Source organism: Bos indicus, chromosome 10, assembly GCF_029378745.1.
Source record: "Bos indicus isolate NIAB-ARS_2022 breed Sahiwal x Tharparkar chromosome 10, NIAB-ARS_B.indTharparkar_mat_pri_1.0, whole genome shotgun sequence".
NCBI lineage: Eukaryota > Metazoa > Chordata > Mammalia > Artiodactyla > Bovidae > Bos > Bos indicus.
Window position 1 is genome coordinate 27,967,401 of NC_091769.1, and position 26,539 is coordinate 27,993,939.

The 26,539-nt window shown below is 38.9% G+C and overlaps 2 protein-coding genes across 2 annotated transcripts; both read left to right on the forward strand.

The window, feature by feature from the left end:
* The first annotated feature begins 2,278 nt into the window (after positions 1-2,278).
* Positions 2,279-3,215, forward strand: LOC109564515 (olfactory receptor 4F3/4F16/4F29-like). Its single transcript, XM_019967945.2, has one exon. It carries the CDS (start codon positions 2,286-2,288, stop codon positions 3,213-3,215), a length of 930 nt encoding a protein of 309 aa, XP_019823504.2. The 5' UTR covers positions 2,279-2,285.
* Positions 3,216-21,484: 18,269 nt separating this feature from the next.
* On the forward strand, positions 21,485-22,674 carry LOC109564317 (olfactory receptor 4F3/4F16/4F29-like). The gene has a single exon (XM_019967801.2). It carries the CDS (start codon positions 21,485-21,487, stop codon positions 22,439-22,441), a length of 957 nt encoding a protein of 318 aa, XP_019823360.2. The 3' UTR covers positions 22,442-22,674.
* The last annotated feature ends 3,865 nt before the right edge of the window (positions 22,675-26,539 follow it).

Below are 26,539 nucleotides of genomic sequence, written 5' to 3' on the forward strand. Positions count from 1 at the left end.
CAAATAGGAAAAGGAGTATGTCAAGGCTGTATATTGTCACCCTGCTTGTTTAACTTATATGCAGAGTACATCATGAGAAATGCTGGGCTGGAAGAAGCACAAGCTGGAATCAGGATTGCTGGGAGAAATATCAATAACCTCAGATATGCAGATGACACCACCCTTATGGCAGAAAGTGAAGAGGAACTAAAAAGCCTCTTGATGAAAGGGAAAGAGGAGAGTGAAAAACTTGGCTTAAAGCTCAACATTCAGAAAACGAAGATCATGGTATCTGGTCCCATCACTCATGGGAAATAGATGGGGAAACAGTGGAAACAGTGTCTGCCTTTTTTTTTTTTTTGGCTCAAAATCACTGCAGATGGTGACTGCGGCCATGAAAATAAAAGATGCTTACTCCTTGGAAGAAAAGTTAGGACCAACCTAGATAGCATAATGAAAAGCAGAGACATCACTTTGCCAACAAAGGTCCATCTAATCAAGGCTATGGTTTTTCCAGTGGTCATGTATGGATGTGAGAGTTGGACTATAAAGAAATCTGAGCGCCAAAGAATTGATGCGTTTGAACTGTGGTGTTGGAGAATATTCTTGAGAGTCCCTTGGACTGCAAGGAGTCCCAAGCAGTCCATCCTAAAGGAGATCAATCTGGGTGTTCATTGGAAGGACTGATGTTGAAGCTGAATCTCCAGTACTTTTGCCACCTCATGCGAAGAGCTGACTCACTGGAAAAGATCATGATGCTGGGAGGGATTGGGGGCAAGAGGAGAAGAGGACAACAGAGGATGAGATGGTTGGATGTCTCAGTTGGATGTCTCATCACCAACGCAGTGGACATGGGTTTGGGTAACTCCGGGAGTTGGTGATAGACAGGGAGGCCTGGCATGTGTGCTTCATGGGGTCACAAAGAGTTGGACATGACTAAGAGACTGAACTGACCTGATGAGACCAGATGCCATGATCTTCAATTTAGTTCAGTCACACAGTCATGTTTGAGTCTTTGCAACCCCATGGACTGCAGCATGCCAGGCTTGCCTGTCAATCACCATCTCCCAGAGCTTGCTCAAACTCAAGTCCATCGAGTAGGTGATGCCATCCAACCATCTCATCCTCTGTTGTTGCCTTCTCCTCCTGCCTTCAACCTTCCCCAGCATCAGAGCCTTTTCTAATAAGTCATTTCTTCGCATCAGATGGCCAAAGGATTGGAGTTTCAGCTTCATCAGTCCTTCCAATGGATATTCGGGACTGATTTCCTTTAGGATGGACTGCTTGGATCTCCTTGCAGTCCAAGGGCCTCACAAAAGTCTTACCCAACACCACAGTTCAAAAGTGTCAAGTCTTTGGCACTCAGCTTTCTTTATAGTCCAACTCTCACATACATACATGACTACTGGAAAAACCATAGTTGACTAGACACATCTTTGTCAGCAAAGTAATGTCTCTGCTTTTTAACATGCTGTTTAGGTTGGTCATATCTTTCCTTCCATGGAACAAGTGTCTTTTGATTTCATGGCTGCAGTTCCCATCTGCAGTGATTTTGGAGCCCAAAAAATAAAGTCTGCCACTGCTTCCATTGTTTCCCCATCTATTTGCCACAAAATGATGGGGACAGGTGCCACAATCTTCATTTTTTGAATGTTGTGTTTTAAGCCAGTTTTTTCACTCACCTCTTTCACCTTCATCAAGAGACTCTTTAGTTCCTCTTCACTTTCTGACATAAGGGTGGTGTCATCTGCATATCTGAGGTGATTTGTGTGAATGGCAAATGTAGTTGTAGGTAGTGACATAAAAGGATTCAAGACACATAGTATGTGCCAGAGATGAGGTGAGGTTACGAAATGACACAACTTGAATAGCTGAAGGATTGCTTTATGAACAATTTAAAAATGGAATATGTGTGTTCTGGCAAAGGACATTTCTACCTCTTCTTTTTCTCTTTGTGGTGCACTATACCACTGTCCCTTCCCCTCCAAGTCTGACCATGGACATCTACTATGTTAGCATGTTTGTTCTATTCTCTTATTTATAGATGAGTAGTCCTGGAGGCTGTGGTGAAAGGAACATTGCACATGGAAGTGACCCAACTACTTTAGATGACCACAGGAAAAATGCTGTTTAGTAATTATATGGTCCTGAGAAGGAATTGAGGAGTTTTATAGTCTTTGGAGTGTGAATATCCTTGAATAAGTGATTATTATATTTAATAATATAAAAAATTATTAATATTTAATTTCCTTTTCTTTTTCTTTAGTTTCTTTTTCAACATTCTAACTGGTATATCAGTTCATGGAATGAATCACTCCATGGTGTCAGAGTTTGTGTTCCTGGGACTCACCAATTCCTGGGAGATCCAACTTCTCCTCTTCATGTTCTCTTCCGTCTTTTACATGGCCAGCATGCTAGGAAACTCCCTCATTGTTCTCACTGTGATGAGGAACCCTCTCTTACACTCCCCCATGTACTTTCTGTTGGCCAACCTCTCCATCACTGACCTGGGAGTTTCTTCTGTAATTTCTCCCAAGATGATTTATGACGTTTTTAGAAAACATAAAGTCATCTCCTTTGGAGGCTGCATCGCACAAATCTTCTTCATCCATATCATTGGTGGTGTGGAGATGGTGCTTCTTATCGCCATGGCCTTTGACAGATATGTTGCCATATGTAAGCCTCTCCACTATTTCACTATTATGAGCAGAAAAATGTGTCTTCTGCTTCTTGTGGCTGCATGGATAATTGGCTTTATTCACTCTGTGGTTCAACTGGGTTTTGTTGTAAAATTGCCGATCTGTGGCCCTAATATAATTGATAGTTTTTATTGTGACTTTCCTCAGTTCATCAAACTTGCCTGCACAGACACCTTCAGGCTAGAGTCTATGGTCACAACCAACAGTGGATTCATATCCCTGGGATCATTCTTCATATTGATTGTCTCCTACATTTTTATCCTCATCACTGTTCGGAAACACTCTTCAGGTAGCTCGTCTAAGGCCCTCTCCACTTTGTCAACTCATGTCTTGGTGGTGATTTTGTTCTTCGGTCCTTGCATCTTTGTTTACATCTGGCCTCACTCCACGTCACACCTAGACAAATTCCTTGTTGTTTTTGATACAGTTCTCACCCCTTTTTTAAATTCAGTCATCTATACATTGAGGAACAAAGAAATGAAAGTGGCAATGAAGAAAGTATGCAGTCAATTTATTATTTACAGAAGGATTTCTTAAATGCCCAAAGTATTATAAAGTCTCTTTACTGAGCTGGAGTGATATTATACTTCTATTATTAATATTGGGAGTTTTCAAGTACTATATTCACGTTTAGATGACCCAGATTAAAATAATATGATTCTTTTACAAATGTTAACTGAGAAACCATGTCACTGACTATGGTTGGAGGAAGTATATGGTGTGGTAAAAAGTATCTTCTGGGGAAGGCCAATTGCTTGTTTTTCAGGAGACATTATCTGATGGATTTTCTATGGTCTAGACTTCTAAACAGTCCATGGGGTTGCTGAGAGTCAGACACGACTGAGCAACTTCACTTCATGCCTTGGAGAAGGAAATGGCAACCCACTCCAGTGTTCTTGCCTGGAGAATCCCAGGGATGACAGAGCCTGCTGGGCTGCCATCTATGGGGTCGCAGAGTCAGATACAACTGAAGCGACTTAGCAGCAGCAGCAGCAGACTTCTAGACAGAGGATGAGATGGTTGGATGGCATCACAGACTCAATGGACATGAGTTTGAGCAAGCTCGGGAGTTGGTGAGGACAAGGAAGTCTGGTGTGCTGCAGTCCATGGAATCGCAAAGAGTCAGACACTACTGAGCAACTGAACTGAACCGAAACTTCAAAATTGTCTCTTCAGTGTCAGAGTGGGTTATATAAAGGATTGTCAATTGACACTTATAAAGCAATACTACATGGAAATATATACATCAAGATGCCTATTTATTAATTTGTCATAGAAAAATCAGTTAAGTGGCCTGAACTTACACATAAATGTAACTCACAACTGTAGGAAATTTTCTGGGAAGTTAAACAGTGATACAAACATTAATGAGCAGGGAATCAGAGCAAGAAGAGTTAGCTGGATTATACAAATATTTAATCATATCAGATTTTGATATTTAATGACTATGTCCCCACACTAGGATATGCCTACCATCACACTGGAAAAATAAGATCCTTAGGTCAGGACTTCTATCTGGACAGTGTTGGCTGGGCATCACAAGGTTTACCTTTTGACTCATTTTCATACTATGTTCCAGGTCATCTAATCCCTATGTTATTACAGATACTTTCTTATTTCCACATGTGACTAGCCAGGTTCTTCCCATTCCTTCTCCTGGCATGACTATTCCTGTTGCATTTGAATGAATTGCAAATTAAATTTAAGTTTGGAAAATGCTTTCTATATGACTATATTCTCTTATAAAGAAATGAAGGATTTGCATCAACAGGTTTAGAATTCATACCCATTTCAACAAACAGGAACTAAGGCTTATTCTCAAGGATGTACTGCAAACAACTCTGATTTTTATAGATTCTTATATAGTTTATCAATATTCCTTTGGTCTTACAAGCAGTCGTTATTTACTTTATATCTTATCTTACTTGATACTTTCTTTGACTTTTCTCTTTATTTCCATTGTCCTTATATCATTTATTCATTGTTGAGTCCATTTTTGAATCCTTGGAAAACTAATACCTGTATATCCATTTATTTTGTCATTTAGTCACTAAGCCATGTCCAACTCTTTTGTGACCCCCCTGGACGTTAGCCCACCAGTCTCCTTTGTCCATGGGATTTCCCAGGCAAGAACACTGGAGCTGGTTGCCATTTGCTCCTCCAGGGGATCTTCCCAGCCCAAGGATCAAATCTGTGTTTCCTGCATCTCCTGCATTGGCCGGCAGATTCTTTTACCATTGAGCCACCTGGGAAGCTCTTTTTAAAAAAATTATCTTAACTTTCTTTTTTTTATACTTGTACTTTTTCACATTATTAATCTGAACTCTTTGAATTACATGTGTCAGGAATCCAATCAAAAAAAGCTTAAAGTAACTAAAACAAAGAATTGAAAAATTTCCGTTGTTCAAGAAGAAAAGATATATAGATTTACTGTACAACAACTTGAATATACTTAACATTACTGAGCTGTACTTAGAACTGGTGAAATGTGTTTATATACATAGATTTTTACCACAATGCAAAAACTCTTTTAATATTTTTTAAAGGAACTTATTGACTCAGGGTACTGGGATGTCTAATACTGGATCCAGCCTCACAGTCTCCAGGGAGTCATTTACTTGCACACTTTGGGATTTTTATCTCTCATTCACTCCATTTGTCTTGCTCCTTGGTCTGTTTCTTTCTCTCCTCCTTCTCTATTGACTATTTTTTTCCCTGTACATTGGTCTTATTTTCTTCTGTTGCACATGGACTTTTTTATGCATCGTGTAGGAAGTGAAGAGAGGCTGCAAATAACTCAAATTTTAAGTCATTTCAGCTGAGCAACCCTGTAGGAAAGGGAGAGGTTTCCTTTCCTAACATCTATATTAAAACACAGTGAAAGAATTCTAGTTAGCATTGTTTTAGCTCTATGCCAGATCTTTCATGGACTATGTCTGGATGCCCACCTTAGTGGCAAAGACCAAAGCGTATGGTTGACAACCTCCAGAGAACTATATGAATTTAAGGAGGAACATTTCTCAAATGGGGGAGGTGGGATACTGTCAACAGTGGAAGGACAAAAGTGATTCAAGACAGACAAAAAGTTGTCACATATTTTTTCTTATGAAATAGAAATTAATATCCTGTGTTGAGATGTTATTCCACCCTGTTCTCATCAGTGGAATACTAGCTTTTGCATATTGATTTATCAGTGCCACATCTATGCTAATGATATTAATTCCTTTATTATAATATTTCTATTATTTGCTTTCAAATATTGTATTTGAATTTTTCTGTTTGTATAATACAAATATTTGTATTCAAATGTCTCCCTGAATTTGTTGGGTTTTTTTAGCTTTAGCTATCACTTTCTGCAGCATAGAAATTGTACTTTTCATGATTCCAACTCCGTAGAGCATTTAAATTGTGACATCATAATTTTACTAAAATCTTTTCCATTTCAAAAAATTCTTTCTTCTTTTTCTCTGTTCTGACTGGGTGATTTCCACTAGCACAGCTCACAGATTGCTTCTCTTCCATATCATCCAGTCTTCTGTTGATTCCATCTATTTATTGAATTCTTCATTTGTGATTGGTTCTTTCTTACATTATCTAAGAATTTAAGTTCTCACTGAGTTCCTCCTTTCTTTTCCCAGGTATTATGAACACCCTTATGGTCATTTTTTTGAACTCTTTATCAGGTAAATTACTTATCTTCATTTCATTAGAGTTTGTCTGGTGTTTCATTTTGTTCTTTTGTTTAGAACATACTTATCTGTCTTTTCATTTGGTTTGACCAGTGGTTCTTGTTTCTATGAATTAGGTGAAACAGTGACCTCTCGAGGTCTTGAAAAACTGTCCCCATGGGGAAACATCCTCTTGAGTAGACTACTTGTGTTTTGGGGCTTTGGCAAGCTGGCTGGAACATGAGCATCCAGACTGGAGGCAGTGCCTGGGGAGTGCAGCACCTAAGACAATCTTAAAAGGATGGCTGGGCACTGAGGAAGTACAGACCATGCAGATTCTCCATAGTGGGAGGGGCATCAAAAATGGAGCTCCTTAGCATCTCTGACCTTTAAGAGAGCTCCAGCAGTTTCCCGTTTGTTTGACAGATGACCTCCGGTTACTAAGTAGGTTGTCTTCTCATATAGTCTAGGTGTATTTGAAACTACTATTTGTTCAGCATGTCTCAGGGGAGCACACCAGTCATAGTCCTCCCTGTTGAAGGTCTCTATGTCTGGTGGGGTTCCCATGAAGGGTTGTTGTTCAATCTCTAAGTCGTGTCTGACTCTTGGCAACCCAATGGACTGCAGCTTGCAAGGCTTCCATGTTTTACACTATTTCCTAGAGTTTTGCTCAAATTAATGTCCAGTGAGTCAATGATGCTATCTAACCATTTCATCCTCTGCTGCCCCATTCTCCTTTGCTTTCAGCCTTTTCCAGCATCAGTGTCTTTTCCAGTAAGTCAGCTCTTTGTCTCAGGTGGCCAAAGTGTTGGAGTTTCCAATGATTATTCAGGGCTGATTTCCTTTTGGATTATTGGTTTGATCTCCTTACAGTCCAAGGGACTTTCAAGAGCCTTCTCCAGCTTCACAATTTGAAAGCATAGAAACACAAGCTGGAATCAAGATTGTCGGGAGAAATATCAATAATCTCAGATATGCAGATGACACCACCCTTATGGCAGAAAGTGAAGAGGAACTAAAAAGCCTCTTGATGAAAGGGAAAGAGGAGAGTGAAAAACTTGGCTTAAAGCTCAACATTCAGAAAATGAAGACCATGGCATCTGGTCCCATCACTTCATGGGAAATAGACAGGTAAACAGTGGAAACAGGGTCAGACTTTTTTTTTTTTTTTTTGGCTCGAAAATCACTGCAGATGGTGACTGCAGCCATGAAATTAAAAGACACTTACTACTTGGAAGGAAAGTTATGACCAATCTAGATAGCATATTGAAAAGCAGAGGCATTACTTTGCCAACAAAGGTCCGTCTAGTCAAGGCTATGGTTTTTCCTGTGATCATGTATGGATGTGAGAGTTGGACTGTGAAGAAGGCTGAGCACCAAAGAATTGATGCTTTTGAACTGTGGTATTGGAGAAGACTCTCGAGAGTCCCTTGGACTGCAAGGAGATCCAACCAGTCCATTCTGAAGGAGATCAGCCCTGGGATTTCTTTGGAAGGAATGATGCTAAAGCTGAAACTCCAGTACTTTGGCCACCTCATGGGAAGAGTTGACTCACTGGAAAAGACTCTGATGCTGGGAGGGATTGAGGGCAGGAGAAGAAGGGGACGACAGAGGATGAGATGACTGGATGGCATCACTGACTCGATGGACATGAGTCTGAGTGAACTCCGGGAGTTGGTGATGGACAGGGAGGTCTGGCATCCTGTGATTCATGGGGTCACAAAGAGTCGGACATGACTGAGGGACTGAACTGAATTGATTCTTTGGTGCTCTGTCTTCTTTATGGTCCAAACTCCCATCCATACATGACTACTGGAAATACCATAGCTTTGACTATACAGACCTTTGTTGGCAAAGTGATACCTTTGCTTTTTAATACACTAAGTTTTGTCATAGCTTTCCTTCCAAGGAGCAAGCGTCTTTTAATTCCGTGGGTTCAGTCACTGTCCACAGTGATTTTGGAGCCCAGGAAAATAAAATCTGCCACTGTTTCCACTTTTTCCCCTTGTGTTTGCCATCATGTGATGGGACTGGATGGCATGGTCTTAGATTTTGAATGTTGAGTTCTAAGCCACCTTTTTCACTCTCCTTTTTTACCCTCATCATGGGTATTCCATTTTTATGTAGACTAACTCTGTGCAGTAGATGGTCAATCAATCCTCAGATCTTCTTCAGAAGCAGTTGCTCTTTATGTAGGTATATATTCAATGTGCCTGTGGAAGGAGATGAGTTCAGGGTCTTCCTATACAGCCATCTTTCCCTTCCCTCAGACAGGGAATATCTGTAATTGTATACTTTCCTTGGAAGAAAAGATGTCCTATGATACTTACTAATCTTACTTACTATAGATGTTACTCATTTGTAAACAAGGCTAATGGTTGGTTTGTTTCCTTAAGACCTAAGAAAGACCAAACTATAAATTCTTTGACATGCAGTCTAGGGAGGGAAGTTGGAGGCAAGTTTTACATCACAGAGGCAAATCATCTTGTTCCTGTATAGTGAGTAATCTCTAAAAGTCTTTTGCATAGGCATTCTCTGTGCCCTCTCTAACATATAAAGCCTCAGAACCCTTTATGGTGCCATACCTCACCATGCTCTCAGTAGACTCACCATCCAGATTTTCCAGGATTACAGACCTGTCTTCATAGTGATATAAATTTATTCAGGGTACTGATTTTTCTTTCCCAACCATGGCACATCTGCAGAAACTATCATTTATAGGCTTACAGAATACCTTTCTTGCCTTTATCTGTTCTTGTGATGTCCCATGAAACATCAGCAGCTCTGGGCACATTTTTACAGAAAATGAAGTATAACAACAGACCAAAAGAATTTACTATAGCATGCATACACACATGCATGCTCCATAACTAAGAAACAGCTCACTGATGGCATGATGGAATGGCCTTGTAAATGCTCAGCTTTTGTATCAGTTGGGAAGTGAACACCTAGCAAGTTTAGGAGGCTATCTATTCTGTGCAGAACATATCTTAAACCAGTGGCCACTACATATTGCCCTCTGTCCTATAGCCAGCATATGTGAACCTAAGAGGGGGGAAGTCACTTTAGCAATAAGATTGAATCATTTACCATGGGAATTTATACTCCCCATTCTTGTGAACTTCGGATTAGTAAGCTCAGAGGTCCTAATGCCTCCTGGGAAGAATATTCCAAAGGGAATACAGCTAAGACTGGCCTCTGACAATTTTGGGCTCCTCATATCACTGAATCTGTAAATGAAAGAGTTATTGCCTATGGCAATAGTGGGGACATGGGCAAGAGTGAAAACAAAAGTACGTAAGCCATATATTGAAATATCTGAGGGACTTCCACGGTGGTCCAGTGGTTAAGACTCCAAGCTCCCAATGCAGAGGCAGGGGTTTGATCCCCGGTCTGGAAACTAGGATCCCACATGTTGTGCACCACAACCAAAAGATTTTTTTAAAGAAGAAAGAAATATTTGAAAGTTATAAGTCAAATTAACAAAATCTTGTTTACAGACCTTGCGTTCCATTTTTCAATGTTAATAAACATATGTTGTTTCCTCTCTGTCTCTAGTGTCTTATTATGAGTTTTTTAGAATCTCTGTTCTGGTCAAACCAAATAAGTCCCCAGGGGTAAAGTCCCTAGACCCATGAACTCCTTGCAACTGTCTTCTAGGCAGAATCACTTGATCAGTGTCCTCTGGAAATATTAATTAGCTTTATTTCTACAACAACAATATTTTGTAGCACTTTATATTAAAGAACACAGAAAATCTAAGACTCTATGAAGATATTCTTTTCTTTGTACAGGTAAAAGAACGTAATAAGGGTAAACAACAATAAGGAAAGTAACTCTAATGTCAGATATGAGCTGCTAAGGATGTGAGTCATATATTCAAATGCATGAGTGTTACCCTAAAACTGGGTAGCTAGTGTCTGAAGTAACAAATTGACAAGCAGTGGAGTATAAGTGTAAAAGGGGTATTGATATGTTGCAAAAAGTAAACTGACTTTGGCCTTTTACTAGAGTCACACAGCTTTTGCATTAGGGTAGCATGAAAGATATTAGGAAAAGTCAAATGATTTTTTAATGTTTGGGGTTTAGCACTCTGTTGCCAAGATGATTATATGAATGATTCTCATCCTCTGTAGTTTGATAAACAGGTAAGAAAAATTGCTGACATAAGAAACTAAGAAAACAAGGGTTCTTGTAATCTCCATTAGTTCTTCAAAAGACATAAATTATAAACCAATGCTCTGAAAAAGGGGAAAAAATTAATTAGGTACTTGTAATATTTTCAAGATGAAAAAAAGTCTGAATAGGAACTACCTGAATAGAAGAGACATCCAAAAATGTGAAACTGAATAAATTATTTCCAGTGTAAATATCATCTTATAATATGATATGGAAAGTAGACAAGTAAAATAAAAACTTAAATATCAGTTGGCTCTACTACTCTCTTAAATGCTTTATAATTTTCGAATTTTGCTTTTTAAATTCTGTCTTTAAACTGTAAGTAGAATGCAGAAGGTTTAGAAAGAGTTGACATGTGTGATTTTTTTGGACATAGAAGTACAGAAAAAAGAGATCCCAAGAGAAAATGTAAAAGGGATTGAGTTTTTGAGTCTTGAAAACTGAAAGCTTAGTTTGCTGAGTATATATACATAAAAAGTTAATTGAAAGAGACATTGAAAATTATTTTCTTGCACACTGTTATGACAAGTAAAAGAACTGTTCTTAATTTAGGAGAAGCAGATATTTACTTAGGTGTGGAGACAAATTTATGACAATTTTTAAACAAAATGCAGGGCATTTCAGCTGAGGGAAGTTATACCCTCTCAATATTTTTAGGTTGAGAAGGAAATTTACAATGATAGTCTAGATTTTCAAAACTAAAAGATGTCATAATCCCCTTTCAGCTTAATAATTCTATAATTTGGAACCATAGCTGCCAATATTTCCCTTATCTATAAAGATTAAATGTCTTGGAATCTATTTCTGGAAGATTAATTGATTCTACATGGATCAAGAAAGGGAATTAATCACAATAAAAGGCAAAGGATTGGGCCTTTTCTTTTATATCTGAATACTTAATTACTTTAATAAAGAGTTAGAATTAATGTATTTGAGAAAAACAATCTAACAACTTTCTCCTTTGAGAAAAACCAATCTGTAAGAGAACGGGGTTTTAGAACATCATCAGTCAGGAGGTGGTTTCTAGATATTGACTCCTAGGTGACTAGACATCATGGCGTTTCTCTGGTGGCTCAATGGTAAAGAATCCACCTGCAATGCAGGAGACACAGGTTTGATCTTTGGGTCAGGAAGATTCCCTGAAGAAGGAAATAACCCAATCTAGTATTCTCACCTGTGAGATCTCGTGGAGAGAGGAACCTGGCACTCTACAGTCTGTGGTGTCACAGAAGAGTTGGACACGACTTAGTAACTAAACAAGAGGTGACTAGACATCATATCCTGGTGTCTCCATCTAGACTTTCACACTTAGAACTGTGAGTTTCTGTATTATGATATTTGATGTATACTTTTCTTCCTTTTAGTACATCTAGGGAAACTTTAATTTTGACTTCTAAGCTCTTTTTTCCAGTACTTATTTCACAGTAAGTAAATCACTCTTAGCATTATCCTATCAGGCTTCATGGTTATAGTTCTTTCCCCTGTAAACCCATTTTCCTCAAATTCCAGTTCTTAAGTAGTTGAAGGTATTGGAGATCCAAAGGGCAAATAAATCTTACAATTTGATGTGTATAATTGATAAAGCTTATGGAGAACATCTTCCAAGAGACTGAGTGCCTAAATGATACTTGAAATACAGTATTAAATGTTGTTTATGATTATAAAATTTCTGAAGAGTGGGCCCAGAAAGTCATGAAAGTCATATTTCATAAAGTGGACCTTGTCTTTTCTCTTCTTGTCATTATACACATACTTTCTTTAATCCTTTTTTCTTTTTAGTTCTCATTTTAACATAGTTTCTTCTCCTTATCCCTTCACTTTTATAATCTAGTCTCTAATCTTTTTGTCTCTTGAGAACTCTTCTCAGTCTTTTAGTGCATCTCATCAGTTATATAACCAGGGATATTGTAATTTTTTTTAAACATCCAATTATATCCATTTTATCTTTGTTGACTTGTTATAAGTACATACATAATCTGCTATTACCTATTACTATAAGATTTGCAGTCTGATTCTCCTATGTTGAAGGCTATCTGTTTACATCCTATTTTTCACATCACTGAAAATTTTAGCCAATTTTTCACAGAACCAATATTTTTGGTATCTCCCCTTCTTCTTTTTTGGGCTTCCCTCAAGGCTCAACGTGTAAAGAATATACCCACAATCCAGGAGATGTAGGTTTGATTCCTCGGTTGGAATCCATGGGGTTGCAGAGTCAGACGAAACTGAGCACACACACATTCATACTATATTCTTACAATCAAGTCAGCTAGAGAAAGAAAATATTTTTAACTTTTTATTTTATTTTAGAGCATAGTTGATTAACAATGTGTTAGTTTCAGGTGTACAACAAAGTGTACAACAGATATACATGTATCTGTTTCTTTTTCAAATTCTTCTCCTAATTAGGGTGTTACAAAATATTGAGCAGAGTTCCCTGTGCTATACAGTAGGTCCCTGTTGGTTATCTATTTTAAGTGTGAAAGTGAAGTTGCTCAGTCATGTCCAATTCTTTGCAACCCCATGGACTGTAGCCTACCAGGCTCCTCCATCTATGGGATTTTCCAGGCAAGAATACTGGAGTAGGTTGCCATTTAGTATAGTAGTGTGCAAATGTTAAGGAAGAGAAAATATATTTACAGCACTGTAACTTTACATCATCTGTTTATAAGATAAATCATCTGTCTATACCTATATCTACATATCTTGTAAGATACAAAATATTGTGTATATTACACATATTGCTAACACTAGACATCAAAAAAGAAAAGATAAGTGAAGAGAGACTGATCCTTAGTCATAGCAATTTATATACTGATAATGAAGAAGCAGCAATATAATTGCCTCAAAGTAACCTACAGAAATCAATACAATTGCTTTATGGTAGCCTTGCTGATTCAATAATGAATGAATCACTATAAAATTTTATGGTATATCAGTCAGTCACTTCAGCCCACTCAGTCCTGTCCAACTCTTTGTGACCCCATGGACTGCAGCACGCCAGGCTTCTCTGTTCATCACCAATTCCCAGAGCTCAATCAAACTCATGTCCATCAAGTCAGTGATGCCATCCAACCATCTCATCTTCTGTCATCACCTTCTCCTCTTGCCTTCAAATCTTTCCCAGCATTAAGGTCTTTTCCAATGAGTCAGCTCTTCATATCAGGTGGCCAAAGGATTGGAGTTTCAGCTTTAGCATCAGCCCTTCCAACAATATTCAGGACTGATTTCCTTTAAGATTGACTGGTTTGATCTCCTTGCAGTTCAAAGGACCCTCAAGAATCTTCTCCAATACCACAATTCAAAAGCATCAATTCTTTGGTGCTCAGCTTTCTTTATGGTCCAGCTCTCACATCCATACATGACTACTGGAAAAACCATAGCTTTGACTAGACAGACCTTTTTCAGCAAAGTAATGTCTCTGTTTTTTAATATGCTGTTTAGCTTGGCCATAGCTTTTCTTCCAAGGAGCAGGAGTCTTTTAATTTCATGGCCTCAAGCACTATCTTCAGTGATTTTGGACCCAAGAACCATAAAGTCTGTCACTGTTTCCATATCTCTCCATCTTTTTGCCATGAAGTGATGGGACCAGATGCCATGATCTTTGTGTTTTGAATGTTGAGTTTTGAGCCACCTTTTTCATTCTCTCACTTTCATCAGGAGCCTCTTTAGTTCTTCTTTGCTTTTTGCCATAAGGGTGGTGTCATCTGTGTATCTGAGGTTATTAATATTTCTCCCAGCAATCTTGATTCCAACTTTTGCTTTATCTAGCCTGGTATTTCGCATGATGTACTCTGCATATGTTAAATAATCAGGGTGACAATATATAGCCTTGACGTACTCCTTTCCCTATCTGAAACCAGTCTGTTGTTCCATGTCTGGTTCTAACGGTTGCTTCTTGACCTGCATACAGATTTGTCAGGAGGCAGATCAGGAGGTCTGGTATTCCCATCTTTTGAAGAATTTTCTACAGTTTTCCATGATCCACACAGTCCAAGGCTTTGATGTATTCAATGAAGCAGAAGTAGGTTTTTTTTTCAGGAACCCTGTTGCTTTTTTGATGGTCCAATGAATGTTGATGAAGCACGGGCAGCTGCGACAGTGTACAAGCGCAGCTGAGAGGAGCTACCACACATCTGAGGTCAGAGGCAGAAGCCGGGAGGACCCCATGCCCAAGGTCAGGGGCAGCGGGCAAGAGGAGCAACCCCACGTCCAAGGAGCGGTGGCTACACGGGTGCAGGAGGGCCTAAAGGAGCTACTCCATGTCAAGGTCAGGAGGGGCGGCGGTGAGGAGACACACCTCATCCAAGGTAAGGAGCAGCGGCTGAGCTTTGCTGGAGCAGCCATGAAGAGATACCCCACATCCAAGGTAAGAGAAACCCAAGTAAGATGGTAGGTGTTGCAAGAGGGAATCAGAGGGCAGACACACTGAAATCATAATCACAGAAAACTAGTCAATCTAATCACCTTAGGACCACAGCCTTGTCTAACTCAATGAAACTAAACCATGCCCGTGGGGCCACCCAAAACAGGTGGATCATTGTGGAGAGGTCTGACAGAATGTGGTCCACTGGAGAAGGGAATGGCAAACCACTTCAGTATTCTTGCCTTGAGAACCCCAGGAACAATATGAAAAGGAAAAATGATAGGATACTGAAAGAGGAACTCCCCAGGTCAGTAGGTACCCAATATGCTACTGGACATCAGTGGAGAAATAACTACAGAAAGAATGAAGGGATGGAGCCAAAGCAAAAACAATACCCAGTTGTGGATCTGACTGGTGATAGAAGGAAGGTCCGAAGCTATAAAGAGCAATATTGCATAGGAACCTGGAATGTCAGGTCCATGAATCAAGGCAAATTGGAAGTGGTCAAACAGGATGGCAAAAGTGAACATCAACATTCTAGGATTCCGAGAATTAAAATGGACTGGAATGGGTGAATTTAACTCAGATGACCATTATATCTACTACTGCAGGCAGAAATCCCTTAGAAGAAATGGAGTAGCCATCATGGTCAACAAGAGTCTGAAATCAAGTACTTGGATGCAATCTCAAAAACGACAGAATGATCTCTGTTCGTTTCCAAGGCAAACCATTCAGTATCACAGTAATCCAAGGCTATGCCCTAACCAGTAATGCTGAAGTAGCTGAAGTTGAACGGTTCTATGAAGACCTACAAGACCTTTTAGAACTAACACCCAAAAAAGATGTCCTTTTCATGATAGGGGACTGGAATGCAAAAGTAGGAAGTCAAGAAACACCTGGAGTAACAGGCAAATTTGGCCTTGGAATATGGAATGAAGCAGGGCAAAGACTAATAGAGTTTTGCCAAGAGAACGCACTGGTCATAGTAAACACCCTCTTCCAACAACATGAGAGAAGACTCTACACATGGACATCACTAGATGGTCAACACTGATCTAAGATTGATTATATTCTTTGCAGCTCAAGATGGAGAAGCTCTACACAGTCAGCAAAAACAAGACCGGGAACTGACTGTGGCTCAAATCATGAGCTCCTTATTGCCAAATTCAAAGTTAAATTGAAGAAAGTAGGGGAAACCACTAGACCATTCAGATATGACCTAAATCAAATCCCTTATGATTTTACAGTGGAAGTGAGAAAGAGATTTAAGGGACTAGATCTGATAGAGTGCCTGGTGAACTATGGATGAAGGTTCGTGACATTGTACAGGAGACAGGAATCAAGACCATCCTCATGGAAAAGAAATGCAAAAAAGCAAAATGGCTGTCTGGGGAGGCCTTACAAATAGCTGTGAAAAGAAGAGGAGCAAAAAGCAAAGGAGAAAAGGAAAGATATAAGCATCTGAATGCAGAGTTCCAAAGAAGAGCAAGAAGAGATAAGAAAGCCTTCCTCAGCGATCAGTGCAAAGAAATAGAGGAAAACAACAGAATGGGAAAGACTAGAGATCTCTTCAAGAAAATTAGAGATACCAAGGGAACATTTCATGCAAAGATGGGCTCGATAAAGGACAGAAATGGTATGGACCTAACAGAAGCAGAAGATATAGTGGAGGTGATGGAATTCGAATAAAGCTATTTCAAATCCTGAAAGATGATGCTGTGAAAGTGCTGCACTCAATATGCCAGCAAATTTGGAAAACTCAGCAGTGGCCACAGGACTGGAAAAGGTCAGTTTTCATTCCAATCCCAAAGAAAGGCAATGCCAAAGAATGCTCAAACTACCGCACAATTGCGCTCATCTCACACGCTAGTAAAGTAATGCTCAAAATTCTCCAAGCCAGGCTTCAGCAATATGTGAACCGTGAACTTCCAGATGTTCAAACTGGTTTCAGAAAAGGCAGAGGAACTAGAGATCAATTTGCCAACATCTGCTGCATTATGGAAAAAGCAAGAGAGTTCCAGGAAAACATCTATTTCTGCTTTATTGACTATGCCAAAGCCTTCAACTGTGTGGATCACAATAAACTGTGGAACTTTCTGGAAAAGACGGAAATACTAGACTACCTGACCTTCCTCCTGAGAAACCTATATGCAGGTCAGAAAGCAATAGTGACAACTGGACATGGAACAACGACTGGTTCCAAATAGGAAAAGGAGTATGTCAAGGCTGTATATTGCCACCCTGCTGATTTAACTTCTATGCAGAGTACCTCTTGAGAAATGCTGGGCTGGAAGAAGCACAAGCTGGAATCAGGATTGCTGGGAGAAATATCAATAGCCTCAGATATGCAGATGACACCACCCTTATGGCAGAAAGTGAAGAGGAACTAAAAAGCCTCTTGATGAAAGTGAAAGTGGAGAGTGAAAAAGTTGGCTTAACATTCAGAAAACAAAGATCATGGCATCCAGTCCCATCACTTCATGGGAAATAGATGGTGAAAAAATGGAAACAGTGTCTGACCTTTTTTTTTTTTTTTGCTCCAAAATCACTGCAGATGGTGATTGCAGCCATGAAATTAAAAGACACTTACTTCTTGATAGAAAAGTTATGACCAACCTAGATAGCATATTGAAAAGCAGAGACATTACTTTGCCAACAAAGGTCCGTCTAGTCAAGGCTATGGTTTTTCCAGTGGTCATGTATGGATGTGAGAGTTGGACTATAAAGAAAACTGAGCACCAAAGAATTGATGCTTTTGAACTGTGGTGTTGTAGAAGACTCTTGAGAGTCCCTTGGACTGCAAGGAGATCCAACCAGTCCATTCTAAAGGAGATCAGCCCTGGGTGTTCTTGGTAAGAATGATGCTAAAGCTGAAACTCCAGTACTTTGACCAGCTCATGCGAGAGTTGACTCATTGGAAAAGACTCTGATGCTGGGAGGGATTGGGGGCAGGAGGAAAAGGTACAACAGAGGATGAGATGGCTGGATGGCATCACCGACTCAATGGACGTGAGTTTGAGTGAACTCCAGGAGTTGGTGATGGACAGGGAGGTCTGGCGTGCTGCGATTCATGGGGTCACAAAGAGTCGGACACGACTGAGCGATTGAACTGAACTGAACTGAATGAATGTTGGCAATTTGATCTCTGGTTCCTCTGCCTTTTCTAAATCCAGCTTGAACATCTGGCAGTTCACAGTTCACGTATTGTTGAAGTCTGGCTTGGAGAATTGTGAGCATTACTTTGCTAGCATGTGATGAGTGCAATTATGCAGTAGTTTGAACATTCTCTGGCATTACCTTTCTTTGAGATTGGAATGAAAACTAACCTTTTCCAGTCCTGTGGCTACTGCTGAGTTTTCCAAATTTGCTGGCATATAGAGTGCAGCATTTTAACAGAATCATCTTTACAGATTTGAAATAGCTCAACTGGAATTCCATCACCTTCACTGGCTTTGTTCATAGTGATGCTTCCTAAGGCCCACTTGACTTCAGACTCCAGGATGTCTGGCTCTAAGTGTGTGATCACACCATCATGGTTATCTCGGTCATGAAGATCGTTTTTGTATAGTTCTTCTGTGTATTCTTGCCATCTCTTAACATCTTCTGCTTCTATTAGGTCCAAACCATTTCTCTCATTTATTGTGCCCAGCTTTGAATGAAATGTTCCCTTGGTATTTCCAGTTTTCTTGAACAGATATCTAGTCTTTCCCATTCTACTGTTTTCCTCTATTTCTTTGCATTGATCACTGAAGAAGGCTTTCTTATCTCTCCTTCCTATTCTTTGGAACTCTGCATTCAAATGGGTATATCTTTTCTTTTCTCCTTTGCCTTTAGCTTCTCTTCTTTTTTCAGGTATTTGTAAGGCCTCCTCAAACAACCTTTTTGCCTTTTTGCATTTCTTTTTCTTGAGGATGGTCTTGATCACTGCCTCCTGAACAATGTCATGAACCTCCATCAATAATTCTTCAGACACTCTGTCTATCAGATCTAGTCCCTTTAATTTATTTGTCGCTTTCATTGTATAATCATAAGTGATTTGATTTAGGTCATACCTGAATGGCCTGTTGGTTTTCCCTACTTTCTTCAATTTAAATCTGAATTTGGCAATAAGGAGTTCATGATCTGAGCCACATCAGCTCCGGTTTTGATTTTGTTGACTGTATAGAGCTTCTCCATCTTCGGCTGCAAAGAATATGTCAATCTGATTTTGGTATTGACCATCTGGTGATGTTCATGTGTAGAGTCATCTCTTGTGTTTTTGGAGGAGGGTGTTTGCTATGAGCAGTGCATTCTCTTGGCAAAACTCTGTTAGCCTTTGCCCTGCTTTATTTTGTACTCCAAGGCTAGAATATATACTCTTAGAACACTGGAGTGGGTAGCCTGTCCCTTCTCCAGCGGATCTTCCTGACCCAGGAATCAAACCAGGGTCTCCTGCATTGCAGGCAGATTCTTTACCAATTGACCTATCAGGGAAGCCCTTTATGGTATATAGCTTCACAATAATAGTTATTGTTATTCACAATAACAATAATATAACATTGTTCGAGTTTTTAAAACATACTTACTTGTGATCACAGGCTGATAGGTAGTGTCTCCAATTACTATACAGTAAAGTAATTTTATAAAGCCAAGTTATGAAAGATTAAGGAAACTAGCACATTGTTAATTTTACATTAAATATTAATCACCTTATGTCTATATAAGAACAGGCTATCCACTTCAATATAAGTTTTGCACAATTTTCTACAGGTATATTTTTGTATATTTATTAAAAAATCCACATGTAAATGGACTCACAAAGTTCAAATTCATATTGCTCAAGGGACAACTGTACTTGTTATTCAGAGTTTTAGCAAACAATTATTTGTGATTGTAAATTTTCAGTGAATGGGATTGAGGAAGGCAGATGCATTTCTTAACTTTGTAGAACTTGCAGCCTAGATGGGAAGCAGAAATTGAACAAATAATTACATATCTGTTAAGTACTGCTAGAATACAGTGTGCTTTGAGAGCAAATCAATTAAACTTACACAAGATAATTTTTAAGAAAACTTAAATATTAATATTTTTCTTAATTATTTATGAAATATATTTTCTGATATAAAAGTCTTCTACTCCCTGTATGTCATTAGTGTTTTGTTTTCTTATTCACTCACTATGTCTCATGTACTGAGTGCTATGAGGGCAAGTGAAATAAAGTAAACATAATATTTACTGAATACTTACTAAACATAATATTTACTGAATACTTACTATCACCTTACTTCCCTTGTAGCTCAGTCAGTAAAGAATCTGTCTGCAATTCGGGAGACCTGGTTTCGATCCCTAGGTCAGGAAGATCCCCTGGAGAAGGAAATGGCAACCCACTCCAGTATCCTTGCCTGAAAAATGTCATGGACAGAGGAGCCTGGTGGGCTGCAGTCCATGGGGTTGCAAAGTCGGGCATGACTGAGAGACTAACACTTACTTACTTACTTACTATCACCTTATGTCTAGATGCATTAGTTATTCTACTAATTGCAATCACATAGGTAAATAAAAGGAAGCTCAAAGAATTTAAGCAACTTTTCCAAGATAAAGCTATCAATGAATGAACTGTAGTATAAATCTAAATCCAAAACCCATATTCCCTTCACTAAGTTGTATCTCTAGAATTAATAATCACGTGATACTGGAATAAGTCCTTATATAGAGATTTGTACAAAATGGCTTCCACTACATTGTGCATTTCATAGTTTTAGGATTTTCAGATCGTATGCTAAGAACCCTAAGACAATGTTTCTCAAATTACCTGTGCTAAAGGATAAGATTTTTCCCTTTATTTCTAATTCTTCATGGACTATTACTTTTTTGAAGTACAAAACTTGGCATCACTGTACATCAAATTGCTAGAGAAGTTTTTAAATACTGACTCACAAACTCTCTACCTGGTATGATACAAATTGGTAACAGTTCATGGACCTACACCTCTCTGGACCACTTTTTAGGGAGTACAAATATGAATAAGCCAAAATCCCTGCCTTCAAGAAGCTTAGAGTCTACTTGGTAAGTTAGAGTTGTTATCAGTTCACTATAATACAGGGACAATAAAATAAATGCTAGTAATAGTAAGCCAAAACTGGGTAAATATGGTAAACCTTTAAATAATATTGAAGGTGAATGTGTTCCCATGGGTGGGGCCAGGCGAAAGTTTGTAGACTTGAAAGAGATGGCAGTAGTGATTAGTTCATTGTAACTAGGATTGGATCATGTTGGTTTTGAACCCAAATTTAAAGGGTTGAGGTTGAATTCCTTATACTAATGCTGAACATCTTGTATCTCATGAGTAATACAGGGCATCAATCCTGGGAGGAAGCAGAGGGTATTAAATGCAGAAAAAATAAGTTTGCTAAGAATAGCCCCATATGATAACCATCAGTTTTCCTGGGTAAAGACATTTTAAGGTCACGAGCATATTAGGTCAGTTCTAATGCTAATGTAGAAATAGGCTTTCATAACTGTAATCCCTTTTCTTCTAATTTATTATTAACATAATTATCATGATTTACATTTTTTCTATTGTCCTCCTTCAGGTAGTAATGCTAACAAAGCTAATGGATGGAGCAAATCAGTCTGTGGTGTCAGAGTTTGTGCTCCTGGGACTTACCAACTCCTGGAAGATCCAGCTACTTCTGTTTGTGTTCTCATCCACATTTTATGTGGCAAGCATGATGGGAAGCTCTCTCATTATTCTCACTGTGACTTGTGACCCTCACTTACACTCTCCCATGTACTTTCTGTTGGCCAACCTCTCCTTCATTGACCTGGGAGTTTCTTCTGTCACTTCTCCCAAGATGATTTATGACCTTTTCAGAAAGCATAGAGTCATCTCCTTTAGAGGCTGCATCGCTCAAATCTTCTTCATCCACATCGTTGGTGGTGTGGAGATGATGCTGCTCATAGCCATGGCCTTTGATAGATATGTTGCAATATGTAAGCCTCTCCACTATCTGACCATCATGAACCCTAGAATGTGCATCTCCTTTTTAGTGGCTGCCTGGATAATAGGCTTTCTCCACTCCATGGTTCAGCTGCCTTTTGTAGTAAACTTACCCTTCTGTGGCCCAAATGTGTTGGACAGCTTTTACTGTGACCTTCCTCGGTTGATCAAACTTGCCTGCATAGACACATACCAACTAGAGTTCATGGTCATGGCCAACAGTGGATTCATCTCTATTGGCTCCATCTTCATTCTGATCATTTCCTACATTGTCGTCATTCTCACTGTTCAGAAACACTCTTCAGGTAGTTCATCTAAGTCTCTGTCCACACTTTCAGCTCACATCACTGCAGTAGCTCTGTTCTTTGGTCCTTTAATTTTTATCTATACATGGCCATTTCCTTCCACACACCTGGATAAGTTTTTGGCCATCTTTTATGCAGTTCTCACTCCTTTCCTGAATCCAGTCATTTATACATTCAGGAATCAAGAAATGAAAGTGGCAATGAGGAGAGTATGCAGACAGTTAGTGAGTTATAGAAAGATCTCTTTAGTGATGCCTGTATTGTAATGCCCTTGTTAATTATTGATGTTCAGTGCTGATGATCAAACTCGGAGAAAAACTTTTCTTTATGCTGCTTTGATTTTATTATGCACACTGATAGCAAGTCCACTTTGTCTTTCACTTAGGAGGTAGCGAAATTCACTTTTGAAAAGAGAAAAGGAATTATATATGAAGCATTTATATTCAAATATTATAGTAATCTAAGCCTCAAATCCTAAGGAATAATGTTTATGTGAAGTAACTATTAGAAATACAAAACATGGAACACTTTTTTAAGGTCTTAAGAACAGGGAGAACCTGTCTGGCTCCTTTTAACAAAGCATGCCTCATGGTCAGGAATTCTTATCAGCACCCAATAGGGTGCTAAGTGAGGACTGAACTGAGCCTTCCTATTGCATGCTGCAGCTTGCCCACATTCTCCCCTTCCTTTGGCTCTCTGCAGGGCTGTGCAAAGATGGCAGAATCTTCAAGAGCAAACACCCAGTATCTTTGAGAACAAACATGTATGAGGTCACGTATCTCTCAGTAGAAACCAAAGGAACCGTTCTTGAAATACAAAGAGCTGAGAAACATGAGGAGTTTTTCTGTGATTAGTATTATGCTGCTCAAATCCCATTACATTTTCATACCTCTTTTCTTCCTATGTCTTCCTCTTTAATTTTCTTCAGCCACTTATGGTCTCTGGAGGAGGAAAACCTATTCCCCCTTTCCCTCTCCTCTTTCTTTTCCTTCCCATCCCATTATTCCTCCTCCTTTCCCCACTTCCCAGAATTTGCTTCTCTTTTCCCTTTGAACTTTCCTTAATGTTGCCCCTTTAAAATTTCCCTCTTGTAATTATAAGTTTCATGTTTTGAAAGACTGATTGTTTTGGTCCTGGGAGCTGAGCCCTGGAATGTGAGTGAAGGGAGAATAACTAAATGGCAAAGGTAGGAGTCACTTACAGAAGTTTCTTTCATATTTTCAACTGTGACCCACAGTAAGGAACACTGTATATGCTGTAATACATACCACACCCCATCTCCATAAGGAACTTAAAAGAACTTAAAGTTTTACATAATTGTATTTATTTTTTGAAAAATAGTTTTTTCTTCTCTTTCATCTTTTCTTCAACTTCTGTTTACAGTCAATTTTTTGAACAACAGAATCTATGCTAAGAAAATTAAACAATAGATGGATAGTAATATTTACCACTTCTAGTTCAAAGCAGAATGAATACTCTAAGATAAAATTGTTATGTCATTATAATAGTGAATGTAAAACTCTAGTCTTGGTTTAATGTAATATTTGGTAGTACAGCATTTCTAAGTTTTTTTTATAAGCCCATCAAAGCTGAGCTGTGCAAATTTTGTCAGAATTTTAACACATGATTATTTTGCTTCTGACTCATTACTTGAAATTTTATATATATATATATATATATATATCCTCATAAAGACTTTGGTTATTATACAAAATGAGATAAGCAACTGGATTTTGAACTAGGGGACAACAGGCTTACATTTTCAGTGTAAGCTGAAAATGGATCACTCTGGCTGCTTTATCCTTCGGAGTTTCAAGGATACAGTCAAGGAAATTATTAGAAGTCATTGCAATAATTCTAGCAAGAGATGACACTGACTTAGATCAGAGTGATAAAGGTAGAGGTAGTGAGACATGGTACAGTCTTGATAGACTGACATGATACGTAATGAAATGTCCAGCACTATAGACATCCTTGACCATTTGGAAACTGTGAAATAGTGCACCTCATTGCAGAATTTTCATATAAAAATAAACAAAACCCCAAATCTACAAAATTATGAAAGGTACTAACAGGGTAAATACATGCTTAGTCACTAACTTTAAAAAGGACTCTAGAATAAAGAGGCATTTGAAGCTTTAAAAAGGAGTCTGAGGGAAATAAAGTGAAGTGATCCCTTACACAATAGCTCAATAGCACAAACAGTGACACAGGATTAATATATTGTCAAGGCCCAGCTCAAATTTTTGGTATATGATATATATCATTAAAAACATATTAGCCACATATACTACAATAAAGGGCTTCCCTGGTGGCTCAGCTGGTAAAGAATGTGGGAGACCTGGGTTTGATCCCTGGATTGGGAAGATCCCCTGGAGAAGGGAAAGGCTACCCACTCCAGTATTCTGGCCTGGAGAATTCCATGGACTGTATAGAAGAACATGGGGTTGCAAAGAGTCGGACACGACTGAGCAACTTTCATTTTCACTACAATAAATGGCAAATGGTACGAGGAAGTCATTCTCTTTCTGTGTTTTATGCATTTGTTCCATGGAGACATCTAGAGCTATGGTAAAATTGTTTATATTTAACTGGAGACCCCAGAAGTAAACATTGAAATATTATAGCCAAGTGTCAGTTGTACCTCTTAAGTTTACTCTGCATCTCTAAGGAGTTAGCCTCTATTTATAGGTATAGAGCCAGGGTGAATTAAACACTGAAGAATATTTACCTCTGAAAGTAAAGAGCTAGTAACTGTCACTGCTATACTCAAACAATTTTTCTGTAACTGAAATCTGATAATTATCTGAAACCTAGGCAAAAGGAAATTGCAAACATTCTTCCCACTTCCACCAAGGCCAATAGGTAAAGAATTCCTATACATATACAAAGTTTCATAGGACCAAGTGAGGAGAGAGAAAGCATTTGAAATAGTATTCAAATTACTCCATGAAAGATAGAATTAAAATTACATACAGAACCATGACATTTCATGAACACTTTCCAAAAACTAGAGGAAAATATGCTCCAAACTAAAATATAAGAGAAAGCACACTGGACTTTCAATAAATGAAATGATGTAAGCAAAGGAAGGACTGATGTTGAAGTTGAAACTCCAATAATTTGGCCACCTGATGCAAAGAGCTGACTGTTTTGAAAAGACCCTGATGCTGGGAAAGATTGAAGGCAAGAGGAGACGGGGATGACAGAGGATGAGATGGTTGGATGGCATCACTGACTAAATGGACATGAGTTTGGGTAAAGTCCGGGAGTTGGTGATGGACAGGGAAGTCTGGAATGCTGCGATTCATGGGGTCGCAAAGAGTCGGACATGACTGAGTGACTGAACTGAACTGAACTGAACTGAATGAGTAGAGGCCAGAGATGCTGCTAAACATCCTATAATGCACAGGATAACAGTATAGCCCCCACCCCCAGAACAAAGAATTATTCAGCCCTGAATATGCCAAATTTGGGAAAATATAAATTCTAAATTAAATTCTTCATAAAATTCTAAGTTTCTTCAGTGAAAAGTCTGAGTGTTTTATACTATTCTATTCTCCCAGGACACTTGCTCTTTGAAAGACACATTATGACAAACCTAGACAGCATATTAAAAAGCAGAGGCATTACTTTGCTGACAAAGATCCATCTAGTCAAAGCTATGGTTCTTCCAGTAATCATGTATAGATATGAGAGTTGGACCATAAAGAAAGTTGAGTGCCGAAGAATTGATGCTTTTGAACTGTGGTGTTGGAGAAGACTCTTGAGAGTCCCTTGAACTGCAAAGAGATCAAATCAGTCAATCCTAAATGAAATTAGCTCTGAATGTTCATTGGAAGGACTGATGCTGAAGCTGAAGGTCCAATACTTTGGCCACCTGATGCAAAGAACTAACTCATTGGAAAAGATCATAATCTTGGGAAAGATTGAAGGCAGGAGGAGAAGGAGATGACAGAGGATGAGATGGTTGGATGGCATCACCGACTCTATGCACATGAGTTTGGGCAAGCTCCAGGTGTTGGTGATGGACAGGGAAGCCTGGTATGCTGCAGTCCATGGGGTCACAAAGAGCTGGAGACAACTGAGTGACTGAACTGAACTGAACTGAACTGATTCTCCCAGGTGTGTGTATATATATACACACCACATCTTTATCCATTCATCTGTTGATGGACATTTAGGTTGCTTTCATGCCTTATCTACTGTAAATAGTGATAATATAAACTTTAGGGTACATATATGCTTTTGAATTATGTTTTTCTCCAGATATATGTCCAGGAGTGGGACTGGAGGATCATATGGTAACTCTATTTTTAGTTTCTCAAAGAATCTCCTTACTGTTCTCCATAGTGGCTGTTCTC